Raw genomic sequence first — 15,410 nt, forward strand, 5'->3', positions numbered from 1 at the left:
CCCAGCCCCCCTCCCACAAGCTTCTCAGCGTGTGCTCTGCCTCAGGCCTGCATTTCTCCTCCCCTCGGGCAAACAGATAGCCGCAATAACACCCTCCCTGCTCAGCTTTTTTTTCTCAATTTCTCCCCGTCTACACTTCCCATTAGGAGCCCTTCCTCCCCCCAGATAATCTATCTCCATAAGAGATAAGCAGCTCTTCCACCATCTCAAACCCGTATTAGTGCTCCTCACTATGCATGTTTTTACTTAGAAAATCAGCACAATGCAGCAGTGTGACATCAAGCCAGGTTCATCGACATCACTGCAAAAGTAAAGTTTTTATTCCCCATTTCCTCTTCAAGAAAGTGACTGCCATCAGCCTCTACGGATCAGAAAGCGGAGCCCCTCCACTGACCAGGCTGCGAGTCAAATGGCCATGTTTCACAAATTATGGTTTTCGTGGTCTTATTCTGGAGTAGCCCTGTTGGCAAAGAGAGGAAAGAGCAAGGCTCTGACAGTCAGTCCTCCTCTGCTTCATAGTATGCCGCGCCACTATAGTAAGTTGAACAAGGGATATTATTTGACAGAAAGAGGCAACCTGCAAATACATTGAGCAGTCTACATTTTTATTATTTTTTAAAGCTACAATGCACCATAACTATTCTAGGTCTACAAATGGAAATACATAACAAGCAATATTTTTATTTATTTTTTAAGAGGTGCATACTTAAAAAATGATTACAAAAATTAAACATCAACTAGTAATTAAAAAACCTAGCAATTAAGATATGCCACGTCAAATAATAACTTTTGTCGCCAATTAATTATCAGTGTCTGGAATGGATATGGTCACACCCTCACTCACCCTCAACCCCTCACCCTCACTCACCCTCAACCCCTCACCCACACCCTCACTCACCCTCAACTCCTCACCCTCAACCCCTCCCTCACGCTCACCCACCCTCACCCTCACTCACCCTCAACACCTCACCCTCACTCACCCTCAACCCCTCACCCTCACTCACCCTCAACCCCTCACCCTCACCCTCACTCACCCTCAACCCCTCACCCTCACTCACCCTCAACTCCTCACCCTCAACACCTCACTCACGCTCACCCACCCTCACCCTCAACACCTCACCCTCACTCACCCTCACTCACCCTCAACCCCTCACCCTCACTCACCCTCAACCCCTCACCCTCAACCTCACTCTCACCCTCACTCACCCTCAACCCCTCACCCTCACTCACCCTCAACCCCTCACCCTCACTCACCCTCAGCCCCTCACCCTCAACCCCTCACCCCCTCACCCTCACTCACCCTCAACCCCTCACCCTCACTCACCCTCACCCTCACTCACCCTCAACCCCTCACCCTCACTCACCCTCACTCACCCTCACCCACCCTCACTCACCCTCAACACCTCACCCTCACCCTCACTCACCCTCAACACCTCACCCTCACTCACCCTCAACCCCTCACCCTCATTCACCCTCACTCACCCTCACTCACCCTCAACCCCTCACCCTCAACCCCTCACCCTCACTCACCCTCAACACCTCACCCTCAACCCCTCCCTCACGCTCACCCACCCTCACCACCTCACCCTCACTCACCCTCAACCCCTCACCCACCCTCAACCCCTCACCCTCACTCACCCTCAACCCCTCACCCTCACTCACCCTCAACTCCTCACCCTCAACACCTCACTCACCCTCACGCTCACCCTCACGCTCACCCACCCTCACCCACCCTCACCCTCAACACCTCACCCTCACTCACCCTCAACCCCTCACCCTCACTCACCCTCAACCCCTCACCCTCAACCCCTCACTCACCCTCACTCTCACTCATCCTCTATCACCCTCAACCCCTCACCCTCACTCACCCTCAACCTCTCACCCTCACTCACCCTCAACCACTCACCCTCACTCACCCTCAACCCCTCACCCTCACTCACCCTCAACCCCTCACCCACACCCTCACTCACCCTCAACACCTCACCCTCAACCCCTCCCTCACGCTCACCCACCCTCACCCTCACTCACCCTCAACCCCTCACCCTCACTCACCCTCAACCCCTCACCCTCACTCACCCTCAACCCCTCACCCTCACCCTCACTCACCCTCAACCCCTCACCCTCAACTCCTCACCCTCAACACCTCACCCTCACCCTCACGCTCACCCTCACGCTCACCCACCCTCACCCTCAACACCTCACCCTCACTCACCCTCAACCCCTCACCCTCACTCACCCTCAACCCCTCACCCTCAACCCCTCACTCTCACTCATCCTCTATCACCCTCAACCCCTCACCCTCAACCTCTCACCCTCAACCCCTCACCCTCACTCACCCTCAACCCCTCACCCTCACTCACCCTCAGCCCCTCACCCTCAACCCCTCACCCTCACTCACCCTCAACCCCTCACCCTCACTCACCCTCACCCTCACTCACCCTCAACCCCTCACTCACCCTCACTCACCCTCAACACCTCACCCTCACCCTCACTCACCCTCAACACCTCACCCTCACTCACCCTCAACCCCTCACCCTCACCCACCCTCACTCACCCTCACTCACCATCAACCCCTCACCCTCAACCCCTCACCCACACCCTCACTCACCCTCAACACCTCACCCTCAACCCCTCCCTCACGCTCACCCACAACCCCTCCCTCACGCTCACCCACCCTCACCCTCACTCACCCTCACCCTCACTCACCCTCAACACCTCACCCTCAACCCCTCACCCTCACCCTCACTCACCCTCAACCCCTCACCCTCACCCTCACTCACCCTCAACCCCTCACCCTCACTCACCCTCAACTCCTCACCCTCAACACCTCACTCACCCTCACGCTCACCCACCCTCACCCTCAACACCTCACCCTCACTCACCCTCAACCCCTCACCCTCACTCACCCTCAACCCCTCACCCTCAACCCCTCACTCACCCTCACTCTCACTCATCCTCTATCACCCTCAACCCCTCACCCTCACTCACCCTCAACCTCTCACCCTCACTCACCCTCAACCCCTCACCTTCACTCACCCTCAACCCCTCACCCTCAGCCCCTCACCCTCAGCCCCTCACCCTCAACCCCTCACCCTCAACCCCTCACCCTCACTCACCCTCACCCTCACTCACCCTCAACCCCTCACCCACCCTCACTCACCCTCACTCACCCTCACCCACCCTCACTCACCCTCAACACCTCACCCTCACCCTCACTCACCCTCAACACCTCACCCTCACTCACCCTCAACCCCTCACCCTCACCCACCCTCACTCACCCTCAACCCCTCACCCCCTCACCCTTACTCACCCTCACTCACCCTCACTCACCCTCACTCACCCTCACTCACCCTCAACCCCTCACCCTCACTCACCCTCAACCCCTCACCCTCACCCTCAACACCTCACCCTCACTCACCCTCAAACTCAACATACATACATACATACATACATACCCTCACTCACCCTCAACCACTCACCCTCACTCACCCTCAACCCCTCACCCTCACTCACCCTCACTCACCCTCACTCACCCTCAATACCTCACCCTCACCCACCCTCACCCACCCTCACCCTAACTCACCCTCACTCACCCTCAACCCCTCACCCTCACTCACCCTCACTCACCCTCACTCACCCTCAATACCTCACCCTCACCCACCCTCAACCCCTCACCCTAACTCACCCTCACTCACCCTCAACCCCTCACCCTCACTCACCCTCAACCCCTCACCCTCAGTCACCCTCATCCTCTCATCCTCACCCTCACTCACACTCACCCTCACTCACCCTCACTCACCCTCACCCTCACTCACCCTCAACCTCACTCACCCTCAACCTCACTCACCCTCACCCACCCTCAACCCCTCATCCTCACTCACCCTCACCCTCACTCACCCTCAACCCCTCACCCTCACTCACCCTCAACCCCTCACCCTCACTCACCCTCAACCCCTCATCCTCACCCTCACTCACCCTCACTCACCCTCACTCACATTCACCCTCACTCACCCTCACTCACCCTCACTCACCCTCACTCACCCTCACCCTCACTCACCCTCACCCTCACTCACCCTCACTCACATTCACCCTCACCCTCACTCACCCTCACTCACCCTCACCCTCACTCACCCTCACCCTCACTCACCCTCACTCACCCTCACCCTCACTCACCCTCACCCACCCTCAACCCCTCATCCTCACTCACCCTCATCCTCACTCACCCTCAACCCCTCACCCTCAACCCCTCACCCTCCCTCACCCTCAACCCCTCACCCTCGACCCCTCCCCCTTAACCCCTCACCCTCACTCAGCCTCACTCACCCTCAACACCTCACCCTCACTCACCCTCAACACCTCACCCTCACTCACCCTCAACACCTCACCCTCAACCCCTCACCCTCACCCTCACTCACCCTCACAACACATATTGTGATACAATAGGTGTCACATTTGCAAAAGATAAAACTATTGGCATTGTAAATAACAAAGCTATTAATTCGCTATTTTCAAAACAAGCACATAAATAAAAAATGTGTCCTTTACAATACCAATAGCTCAAACTTTCCTAATGCAAGACCTATTGCATTGCTGTGCTTCTCTCCCCTGCTGCACTCTCCTGCTCTCTAGAGATGTGGCCTAACGACAAGAGCTGCCATCTAAGTCACGTAAATACAAAATATGTTGCATTCCAAATGCTATAGGTGTCACATTCGCAAAAGTTATAACTATTGGCATTGTAAATGACACAGCCATCAATTTAGCAATTTTAAAAACCAACAAATAAATAACATGTCATTTACAATACCAATAACTCCAACTTTTCTAATGCGAGACCTATTGCATTTCCAATGCTTGTTTGTCATGGGTACAAGATGGAGCAGTCCAGTTCTTCAGGGCTCCCATCAGGTTACAGACATCAGGGCAGTCCTCTTCTGATCTACCGCCAGTGAAGAAAATGTTCTGATGAAGGAGTCTTGGGGTTCCACATTTATGGTTGATGTCGGCTAGTGAGTTGGAGTGACTCCTGGGTACTCCTTAACCATTGGGTTAAAAGGTTCCCCAGATAACCCTACCCACTTTTCCAGTAATTCCCATTCTCCTTAATGCAAACAGGTCCAAATAGCCATGTCTCTGGGAATTTTCAAGATGGCATAATTCTTCGGCCACACTAAATGGGGAGTAAGGGGAGAATTACATACGTACAATGGTAATCTTAGTGTCCTACCACATTTAGCACTAAAATCCAGTTTGAAGCAAGTACTGTATAGACAACGAACACAGTGACTGAAGGCTAGAAGGACAAAAGAAGGGTCCTTCAGCAACCAGACAGGTGATACCCGAAAATGATGTTGGCTTTCTGTTCTCTTACTTATAGGGGTTTGCCCCAATTATTACATGTGGCTCAACAGATCTTTTAAGCAGGATTTGACAGTGTGATGTTGCAGGATTCCTTCAGCTCCAACTCCGAATGTTCTGTGGAGTTCTGAGGAGTCATCTGTCAATTCAGGTCCATTATTGTATAAATATGTAAGGCATTTCACACGGCTAATCACTGGCTGAGCTACTGCTGGAGATATAATGCAAATTAGCCACCAGGAGCTTCAGGCATAATGTAACATTCTAAGCTTTACTTTTCCCTAAAAATAGTGGTTTGATTATTCTTATATCCTTGCCCATGATACAATCTTAAGATTTTAACCTGTACTTTAGTTTTCTATGTAGGATAGCAAGGCCTGCCACACTGAAAAGCTTTGTCACTGTAGAGACATGGTATTTTTTAATATTTTAAATACCATGCACCCTACCTTTTGGGCTATAAGGCTCACGTAGGAGTGACTTACTAATATTTAAAAGGGAGGTTTTTAATTGTCAAAAAGCGACATTTCAACAGATCACAATACAGGATTTACACTGCAGCAGTCGGGCTACAGAAGCCATGTTTGTACTACAATTATAGTGAATAACACAGTTGTTGCTGCAGTCCACTACTGGCGTTTAACTTCCAAACCCTGGGTACACTTTATACAACCCTATGTCAGGGACTACCAGGCAAGTTAAATGGGCCAAACAATTTCCACTCCAGCTTTTCTCTAGCGTATAGTTAAAGAAAGGCTTCATAACCAGTCATGCAACAGACTGGTCAGTCCTTTTGGAGCAGCAGATGTTGACATAGCAGCCGTAAGGCTGCTAGTCTCCCAACTCCTCCTCCTCTGCCAGAACTACCAACAAGCTGTTTTGCTTTGTGCAGTATTACTTAGGGCAGAATACGAAACTTTCTCATTATCTGTGATCCACCAGATCCAACAGATCACCTTCCAAATTATTCAATATGGTTATTCCCTACCTTTTCTTTCCTCCCCTGCCCAATATCTCCATACCCTGGAGCAGATTTTAAAAGAGCATATGTTGATCTTCCTACAGGAGGTACACCTCTTGCTTTCCAATGTTGCAATAGCTAGGCTACCAGATTCAGAGATAATTCGGGGTTTGTTAGTCTTGCTATTTCCTCATCCAAAAAAGGATGGGCCGCTCAGGCCTAACTTGGAACTCTGTCCCCTCAACCCCTTCTTACAGAAAGCGAGAATAAAAATGTCCACATTAGCTATGACTGTACCTGCTGTGGACCTGGGTGCCTGGATAATATTCTTGGGCTTGAGGATCACATATTTCCATATACCTGTCCTGAAATTTCACAGGCAGTCTCTGGGTGTCGAGGCAGGCCAGGGCCATTTTCCTGTAACTGTGCTCTCCTTTGACCTCACCAGCACTCCTCATGATGGTGGCCGCTGCCCATCTACAGAGATCTGGAGTTACTGTATTCCCATACCTAGACGGCTGGCTGCTAAAGGTGTGGCCACCGCAATCTGTCATGGACCACCTACCGACAACAGCAGAACTTTTACCATTGTTGGATTTCACAGTGAAGAAGCAAGATTCCACCTGATTTCCTCTGTGAGGCTTGAATTCATTGGGGTGGTGCTGGATATGATGGAGTTCCGGGCTTTTCTTCTTCAGCAAGGACTCCAGGCCATTCTGGCTATTATCCTGATGCTTCAGGCATGTTTCTGGTTCCAGGTGAGGGTGGTTCTGAGGCTTCTTGGCCTCTTAGCTTTGTGCATCTTCCTATTCAAATACATCAGGTGGCACATGGGAGCCCTACAGTGGAACTTGAAGCGCCTGTGGGTTCAGCACAATTGTCACTATCCAAATCTCAAAGTTGGCCAACCACAATTTAACTTACAGCAGACCACTCTTCCTTCTCCACCCTGAGATGTTGGTTGTGATTGATGCATCATTGCCGGGTTGTGGAGGTAACCTGGTGGAGGTGGAGATCAGAAAACTCCAATATCTGTGCAAGCCTTCCACTGAACATTTTTCCATTTCCTGAAGATTCAGATTGTTCGTCTTGTGTAGTTTGAAGAACATGGTGGTGTGCTGAATACTGGATTGCAATTTGCCGCTACAATTGGGAGTGTGTTGAATGCACTGCTGCCTTTTTACAAGGCCAGTGGAAGATAGAAATAGTAACTGGCTTGGTGATTAACAGATATAGAGGAGTTCTCTAAACCAGGATTAAAACCATAGTCACAGTGACGTGATCTGTCCTGTACAGCATTAAAATAATGAACAGAAATTCTTGAATGAATGTTAGTCCCTGGTAATTACTATGCCTCATTTCATGTCGTTTTAAACAAAAAATAAACAAAAACAAAACTAGCCTGGAAATATCGTAGGCAAACCAATCTTGGCAATGCTGCAGAACAACGAGTCCAGTCTGAACAGCTAGGGCATGTACTTCTTAAAGGGATTAAAACCAACTTGGACTGCATAGAATGCTACTGTGAGCAAGACCAGTGATCACAATTAAATTTTGAATTCCATCTACCTCATTTTATATTGCTCAACCTTGAAAGCCCTTCTAAAATTTCATGCATATATTTTAATTGAAATCCAGACTTGAAGTCTTTATTTATTTATTTCTTACTTCTCAAAAAAAGTTGATTTTGAGCCTTGCAGCATGTTTTTTTAAAATTATAAGTGGTTGTGCAAATGGGTTAGTATTCTGTGGTTCAGTTTGGGCGATTACTGTGTTTTACACTTTTCTGATCTGCCTTTCTCATTCTTGGCTCTAGCTGTTCTTCCACCTTTCAAGAGAGCGTGTCTTCACAGAAGATCGAGCCAGATTCTATGGTGCAGAAATAGTCTCCGCTCTGGAATATTTGCATTCTAGAAATGTGGTGTACAGAGATATTAAGGTAAGCAGTGGATTTGTGTGGGGTTTAAGATATGTGGTTGTAAAAAGAGGCCGTAGTGGTATTAAAGTAAAACTTAGTACCAGTTGTGTTTATTTCCCTTTGTGGTTGTTTCACAGTGTCCAACAGGATACTCAAAACTAACAAAACAAACTCCAATATTGGACATTGACTGCTGCTTTTACACATTTCCCTGAGCACACTTTCTTAAAATGGCAAAGTTAGTAACTTAGAAAACGGTTGCTACTAATTTGAGAAGTCAAACAGCTTGATAATGGTCATCCCTGATGGCATTCTTTATCTAATTTTACCAATCTGGTATCTTGAATCTGTCTGGTTTGTTGTATTAGAAGTTAGTAAATATTTAGCCCGTATAATTCAACTCTTTGTTAAGGAAAAATCTGACATTATAGGAATCAAAATCTCCCGATTTTGCTGAACATCTGGAAACCATGCCAGGACAATCTGAAATGCAAATATTGCCCAGTGTTCCAGGATCTCTGGAACCAGATTTCTTGTAGTTGCAGCTTTCCATCATGCTCTATAGTGGCCTTTTTTCAAACTTACTGCAAAGGATCCCTGAACACATCAGCCTTCTTCATAAACTGTTTTTGATAGAAGACTATATTGTTTATAAACCACCCTTTCCAAGTTACTTGGTAGGTACACCATCAATTGTAAAATGGGTGAGTTACTTTAACTCCTTTTTAGTTCTCGACCTACGAAAGACTGCGCACATGTGCAGTCGAGCTGGCGAGATTTAATGATGTAAGGAGAGTTTCACTAGCAAGGTTAAGCCCCGCCCCTCTTTTCCATTGGCTGGCGTCCTAAATGGTGGCCAGCCATTGGAGAAGAGGTCCTAGTGACGTTCTTCTTTCTCTCTAAGCACCGTCCTTTTCAGACTGGGCTCCTTGACTTACTGCTGAAGTAAAAGATTTCTTATCTTCTTTATGGGTCCAGATGGCCCCATAAAGAAGATAAGGAACCTTTTACCCCAGCAGGAAGTCTGAAAGGGACTGGGCTGTGAAGAGTAATTTCTTTTATTTTAGTTTAATCGCGGTACCCACGCATTACTTTTAAAATGTTATTAAGTAAAGCGCGGGTGCTGCGATTATACTAAAATGAAAGAAATAGACAAAACATCTATTTCTTTCATTTTAGTAATAATCGCGGCACCCGGATTTTACTTAATAACATTTTGTTATTAAGTAAAGTAATGCGCGGGTGCCGCTGCTGCCTGGCGACCGATTGTTCTGTTTAGTTTCAGAATTGAAGCAGGAGTAAATGTGAAAATAAAACTGGTCAAGAAGAGGCTGCATTATTGATGTCACTGATGCTTATACGTTGCTCTTTAGAGTAGTAGCGTGTTATATGCACAAAACGTACATTTTTTTTTGACACGTGACAGATACAGAAATAAAGCAAGGAAGAAAGGGAAAGCCCCCCCTGTCTCCCTCCTCCCCACCGCCGTCCTTACAAGAACGGTAAATTATTGTTCACGACTGCTAGGATATTTACAATTACATATATATCAAGAGTAAGTTTTGCGCACAACGAGAAGCTCTTTATTTACAATGGAAATCAGTGGCTGCATCCGGATGACTGCACCGTACTGGTTTAATTTTGTTTTTCCCTGCCTCAGAGTCGGACTCAGGACTCAGACTACATATCACTCAGCCAATAGGAGGGCTTGTATAATACACATGCTACGAGTTGTAGCATCTGAGACGCCATTGGGCCACGCACTCAGACCCGCCCCCTCAGCCGGGTCAGTTGTGACATTGGAGCACAGGCAGCAGCACTGTAAATGTAGACTGGTGGAAGGAGCGCTGCGCACAGTGGAGAAAACATGTCGCTTCTTTGCTGAGGGGTGAGTACCTTCGCGGCTGTCATGATTACACAGGAACATTTTTCCGTGGGGCATGCTGCCTCAGGTACGTGTTAGTGACTATTTACACAGAACGCTTGTTGATGACCCATGCATGCTCGGCGAGTGTGCAGTCCTGCAGATCGACTTTCTGTTTGGTGTAAGTGCGTGTATCCCGCCAGGGTTCCTATTACATCACTTTTTTTGGGGTCCGGGACCACTGCCAGCACATTCGCAGATCCCACAATGCGGCTACTCAAAGAAGCTTATCCGCCCTTTTTAGTCCCCTTGTATGCACAGGAATTGCCATTTATTATGTCTGCATCTAAGAACAGGATGCTTGTCTCAGACTGCAACTTCTTAAAGTTGTGGTCTTTTCAGTCCAACGAGAGCCATGCCTTCTCCTTTGCGATACGTGCATTTAAAGCACGCCATATATGGGTACTGTGTACTTCTCGTTTTGAGAAAGCAATAATCTGACGACATTTGATATAACGGTGCAGCCGAGTTAAGGCGTGGGTCTGTTTGTTTTCTCGATTCCGTTTTGTAGTAGAAATCGGAGGGCTTATGTGGAGTGCATGCTTTCAGACATATTCTGAATGTTTTTGCACTCGCAGAGCAAGCAAGCTAACGTCTGTCACGTACAAAACATGACATAATTTTGTATTTTTTTATTTATTAACGATTTGATTTTAATAACTATCAATTCGTCCTCCGGAGGAAGTGGAACAACCTGCGTCTTTTAATTTCCATGTCGTTCAGCTGTGTTCTTAAGTCAACGATCCTGACGGAGCATGCCCCCGAGTTTTTCCTTCTTAGTAGGACAGACCATTGCGCCACACGCGTGATTGCTGCGACCTCTATGTAAATGTCACTCGACACCTTAAGAATGTAAAGGGAACTCTTATCAACTGGTATGCTTTTGTTTTAGTTATATTGTCCCTGTCGTGCGTGCTGCTTTTCCTGGCTGAAGTGCCTTTGACTCAGTTGTAAACCGAGGTTCTTGCAAGATACAATTGTTTATGGGGCATTTTTCTTGGTAATTCCAGTTAGTGCTTTTAATGACCGTAAATGATTACAACATGGCCCGAGCCCCAAAACATAATGTTACATTCAGTCAGGGATAAGATCAGTTTACCCAATAGTACTATGGATACTATGATTTATAGTCTTTGTGTGTGTGTGTGGCTCTGTGTTTGTGGCTCTGTGTGTGTGGGTGTGTGTTTGTGGCTCTGTGTGTTTGTGGCTCTGTGTGTTTGTGGCTCTGTGTGTTTGTGGCTGTGTGGCTCTGTGTGTGTGTGTGTGTGTGTGTGTGGCTCTGTGTGTGTGTGGCTCTGTGTGTGTGTGTGTGTGGCTCTCTGTGTCTGGGTGTGTGGGTGTGTGTGGCTCTCTGTGTCTGGGTGTGTGTGTGGGTGTGTGTGGCTCTCTGTGTGTGGCTGTGTGTGTGTGGCTCTGTGTTTGTGTGGCTCTGTGTGTGTGTGTGGCTCTGTGTGTGTGGCTCTCTGTGTGTGTGGCTCTCTGTGTGGCTCTGTGTGTGTGTGCGGCTCTCTGGCTCTGTGTGTGTGTGTGTGTGTGTGGCTCTGTGTGTGTGTGTGCGGCTCTGTGTGTGTGTGGCTCTGTGTGTGTGCGGCTCTGTGTGTGTGCGGCTCTGTGTGTGTGCGGCTCTGTGTGTGTGTGGCTCTGTGTGTGTGTGTGTGTGGCTCTGTGTGTGTGGCTCTGTGTGTGTGGCTCTGTGTGTGTGTGTGTGGCTCTGTGTGTGTGTGTGTGTGGCTCTCTGTGTGTGTGTGTGGCTCTCTGTGTGTGTGTGGCTCTCTGTGTGTGTGTGGCTCTCTGTGTGTGTGTGTGGCTCTGTGTGTGTGTGGCTCTGTGTGTGTGTGGCTCTCTGTGTGTGTGTGGCTCTCTGTGTGTGTGTGGCGCTGTGTGTGTGTGGCGCTGTGTGTGTGTGTGGCCCTGTGTGTGTGTGTGTGTGTGTGTGTGGCTTTGCGTGTGTGGCTCTGTGTGTGTGTGTGTGTGTGTGGCTCTCTCTGTGTGTGTGTGTGTGTGTGTGTGTGTGTGTGGCTTTGTGTGTGGCTCTGTGTGTGTGTGGCTCTCTGTGTCTGGGTGTGTGGCTCTCTGTGTCTGGGTGTGTGGGTGTGTGTGGCTCTGTGTCTGGGTGTGTAGGTGTGTGTGGCTCTCTGTGTCTGGGTGTGTGGGTGTGTGTGGCTCTCTGTGTGTGGCTGTGTGTGTGTGGCTCTGTGTTTGTGTGGCTATGTGTGTGTTTGTGTGTGGCTCTCTGTGTGTGTGGCTGTGTGTGTGTGGCTGTGTGTGTGTGTGGCTCTGTGTGTGGCTGTGTGTGTGTGTGGCTGTGTGTGTGTGTGTGGCTGTGTGTGTGTGTGTGTGGCTCTGTGTGTGTGTGTGGCTCTGTGTGTGTGTGTGGCTGTGTTTGTGTGGCTGTGTGTGTGGCTCTGCGTGTGTGTGGCTCTGTGTGTGTGTGGCTCTGTGTGTGTGTGTGGCTCTCTGTGTGTGTGGCTCTCTCTGTGTGTGTGGCTCTCTCTGTGTGTGTGGCTCTGTGTGTGTGTGTGGCTCTGTGTGTGTGTGTGGCTCTGTGTGTGTGTGGCTCTGTGTGTGTGTGGCTCTGTGTGTGTGTGTGGCTCTGTGTGTGTGTGTGGCTCTGTGTGTGTGTGTGGCTCTGTGTGTGTGTGTGTGTGGCTCTGTGTGTGTGGGGCTCTGTGTGTGTGTGTGTGGCTCTGTGTGTGTGTGTGTGTGGCTCTGTGTGTGTGTGGCTCTGTGTGTGTGTGTGTGGCTCTGTGTGTGTGTGTGTGTGGCTCTGTGTGTGTGTGTGTGTGGCTCTGTGTGTGTGTGGCTCTGTGTGTGTGTGTGTGTGGCTCGGTGTGTGTGTGTGTGTGGCTCTGTGTGTGTGGTTCTGTGTGTTGCTCTGTGTGTTGCTCTGTGTGTGTGTGTGTGTGTGGCTCTGTGTGTGTGGCTCTAGGTGTCTGTGTGTGTGGCTCTCTGTGTGTGGCTCTAGGTGTCTGTGTGTGTGGCTCTCTGTGTGTTTGGCTCTGTGTGTGTGTGGCTCTGTGTGTGTGTGTGTGTGTGTGGGTGGCTCTGTGTGTGTGTGGGGGGGTGGCTCTGTGTGTGTGTGTGTGTGGCTCTGTGTGTGTGTGTGGCTCTGTGTGTGTGTGTGGCTCTGTGTGTGTGTGTGGCTCTGTGTGGCTCTGTGTGTGTGTGGCTCTGTGTGTTGCTGTGTGTGTGTGTGTGTGTGGCTCTGTGTGTTGCTGTGTGTGTGTGTGTGTGGCTCTGTGTGTGTGTGTGTGGCTCTGTGTGTGTGTGTGTGGCTCTGTGTGTGTGGCTCTAGGTGTCTGTGTGTGTGGCTCTCTGTGTGTGGCTCTAGGTGTCTGTGTGTGTGGCTCTCTGTGTGTGTGGCTATGTGTGTGTGTGTGGGTGGCTCTGTGTGTGTGTGTGTGTGTGTGGGTGGCTCTCTGTGTGTGTGTGTGTGTGTGTGTGGGTGGCTCTCTGTGTGTGTGTGTGTGGGGGGGGGGGGGGGGGTGGCTCTCTGTGTGTGGGTGGCTCTGTGTGTGTGTGTGTGGGTGGCTCTGTGTGTGTGTGTGTGTGTGTGTGTGGCTCTGTGTGTGTGTGTGTGGCTCTGTGTGTGTGTGTGTGGCTTTCTGTGTGTGTGGGTGGCTCTCTGTGTGTGTGGGTGGCTCTCTGTGTGTGGGTGGCTCTGTGTGTGTGTGTGGCTCTGTGTGTGTGTGTGGTTCTCTGTGTGTGTGTGTGTGTGTGTGTGTGTGTGTGTGTGTGTGTGGCTCTCTGTGTGTGTGTGTGTGTGTGTGTGTGGCTCCGTGTGTGGCTCTGTGTGTGTGTGTGTGTGTTTGTGGCTCTGTGTGTGTGTGGCTCTGTTATTGGTGTGTGGGGGGCTCTGTGTGTGTGTGGCTCTCTGTGTGTGGGGGGGGGGCTCTGCGTTTGTGTGTGTGTGGGGCTCTGTGTGTGTGTGGGGCTCTGTGTGTGTGTGGCTCTGCGTTTGTGTGTGTGTGGGGCTCTGTGTTTGTATGTGTGTGGGGCTCTGTGTGTGTGGCTCTGTGTGCGTTTGTGTGTGTGGGTGGCTCTCTGTGTGTGTGTGTGTGTGGGGGTGGCTCTCTGTGTGTGTGTGGGTGGCTCTGTGTGTGTGTGTGTGTGTGTGGCTCTGTGTGTGTGTGTGTGTGTGTGTGTGGCTCTGTGTGTGTGGCTCTCTGTGTGTGTGGGTGGCTCTCTGTGTGTGTGGGTGGCTCTCTGTGTGTGTGGGTGGCTCTCTATGTGTGTGGGTGGCTCTCTGTGTGTGGGTGGCTCTCTGTGTGTGTGGGTGGCTCTGTGTGTGTGTGTGGCTCTGTGTGTGGCTCTGTGTGTGTGTGTGGCTCTGTGTGTGGCTCTGTGTGTGTGTGTGGCTCTGTGTGTGTGTGTGTGTGTGTGGCTCTCTGTGTGTGTGTGTGTGTGTGTGTGTGTGTGTGTGTGTGTGTGTGTGTGTGTGTGTGCGTGTGTGTGTGTGTGGCTCTCTGTGTGTGTGTGTGTGGCTCTCTGTGTGTGTGTGTGGGGCTCCGTGTGTGGCTCTGTGTGTGTGTGTGTGGCTCTGTGTGTGTGTGTGTGTGGCTCTGTTATTGGTGTGTGGGGGGCTCTGTGTGTGTGTGTGTGGCTCTCTGTGTGTGTGGGGGGGCTCTGTGTTTGGGTGTGTGTGGGGCTCTGTGTGTGTGTGGGGCTCTGTGTGTGTGTGGGGCTCTGTGTGTGTGTGGGGCTCTGTGTGTGTGGGGCTCTGTGTGTGGGGGGCTCTGTGTTTGGTGTGTGGGGGGCTCTGTGTTTGTGTGTGTGTGTGGCTCTGTGTGTGTGGCTCTGTGTGTGCGTTTGTGTGTGGTGGCTCAGTTTGCGTGGGCAATTATTTTTTTTCTTAGCCGTAGTATGCAAATGTGAATCAGGTGCAAAATCTCAGTTTTTGCATTATCCGCTTTCTGCCTGCAGCGGACTTGAAAATGAATGACTTGTATGCAGCATTTTTGCAGTGATCCATTGACTGCCACAAAATTACTGCCCATGCATGCCAACTTGCAGATACATTTCACAATCGGGGGGGGGGGGTTGGGGGGAGGATCTTATAGGAGATGTGTCTATAAAGGGACAAAATCATAAGCCAATTGTGTTTACGAGGCATGAAGGCACAAGGCCATAAAGAGGGGTCAGGGTTTGGGATGAGATCTGACCCCCCAACATCCCTCCCCCCAAAACAAAAGCTTCTGAAGCCACCACTAATGCCTTGGGGAGTATGTAAAAAAAATATCCATGAAACG

At 49.9% G+C, this 15,410-nt stretch overlaps 1 protein-coding gene across 5 annotated transcripts in view; it reads left to right on the plus strand.

Annotated features, from left to right (window-relative positions):
* AKT2 (AKT serine/threonine kinase 2) overlaps positions 1 to 15,410 on the plus strand; it is a 644,724-nt gene that overhangs the window by 504,994 nt on the left and 124,320 nt on the right. For all 5 annotated transcript variants that reach the window (XM_086938261.1, XM_086938260.1, XM_086938262.1 and 2 more), the window contains one exon: positions 8,136 to 8,258. In XM_086938261.1, coding sequence (XP_086794387.1) covers positions 8,136 to 8,258 — 123 coding nt within the window. The remainder of the gene's footprint in view (positions 1 to 8,135; positions 8,259 to 15,410) is intronic.

This window comes from Lissotriton vulgaris, chromosome 9 (genome assembly GCF_964263255.1).
Source record: "Lissotriton vulgaris chromosome 9, aLisVul1.2, whole genome shotgun sequence".
Lineage (NCBI taxonomy): Eukaryota > Metazoa > Chordata > Amphibia > Caudata > Salamandridae > Lissotriton > Lissotriton vulgaris.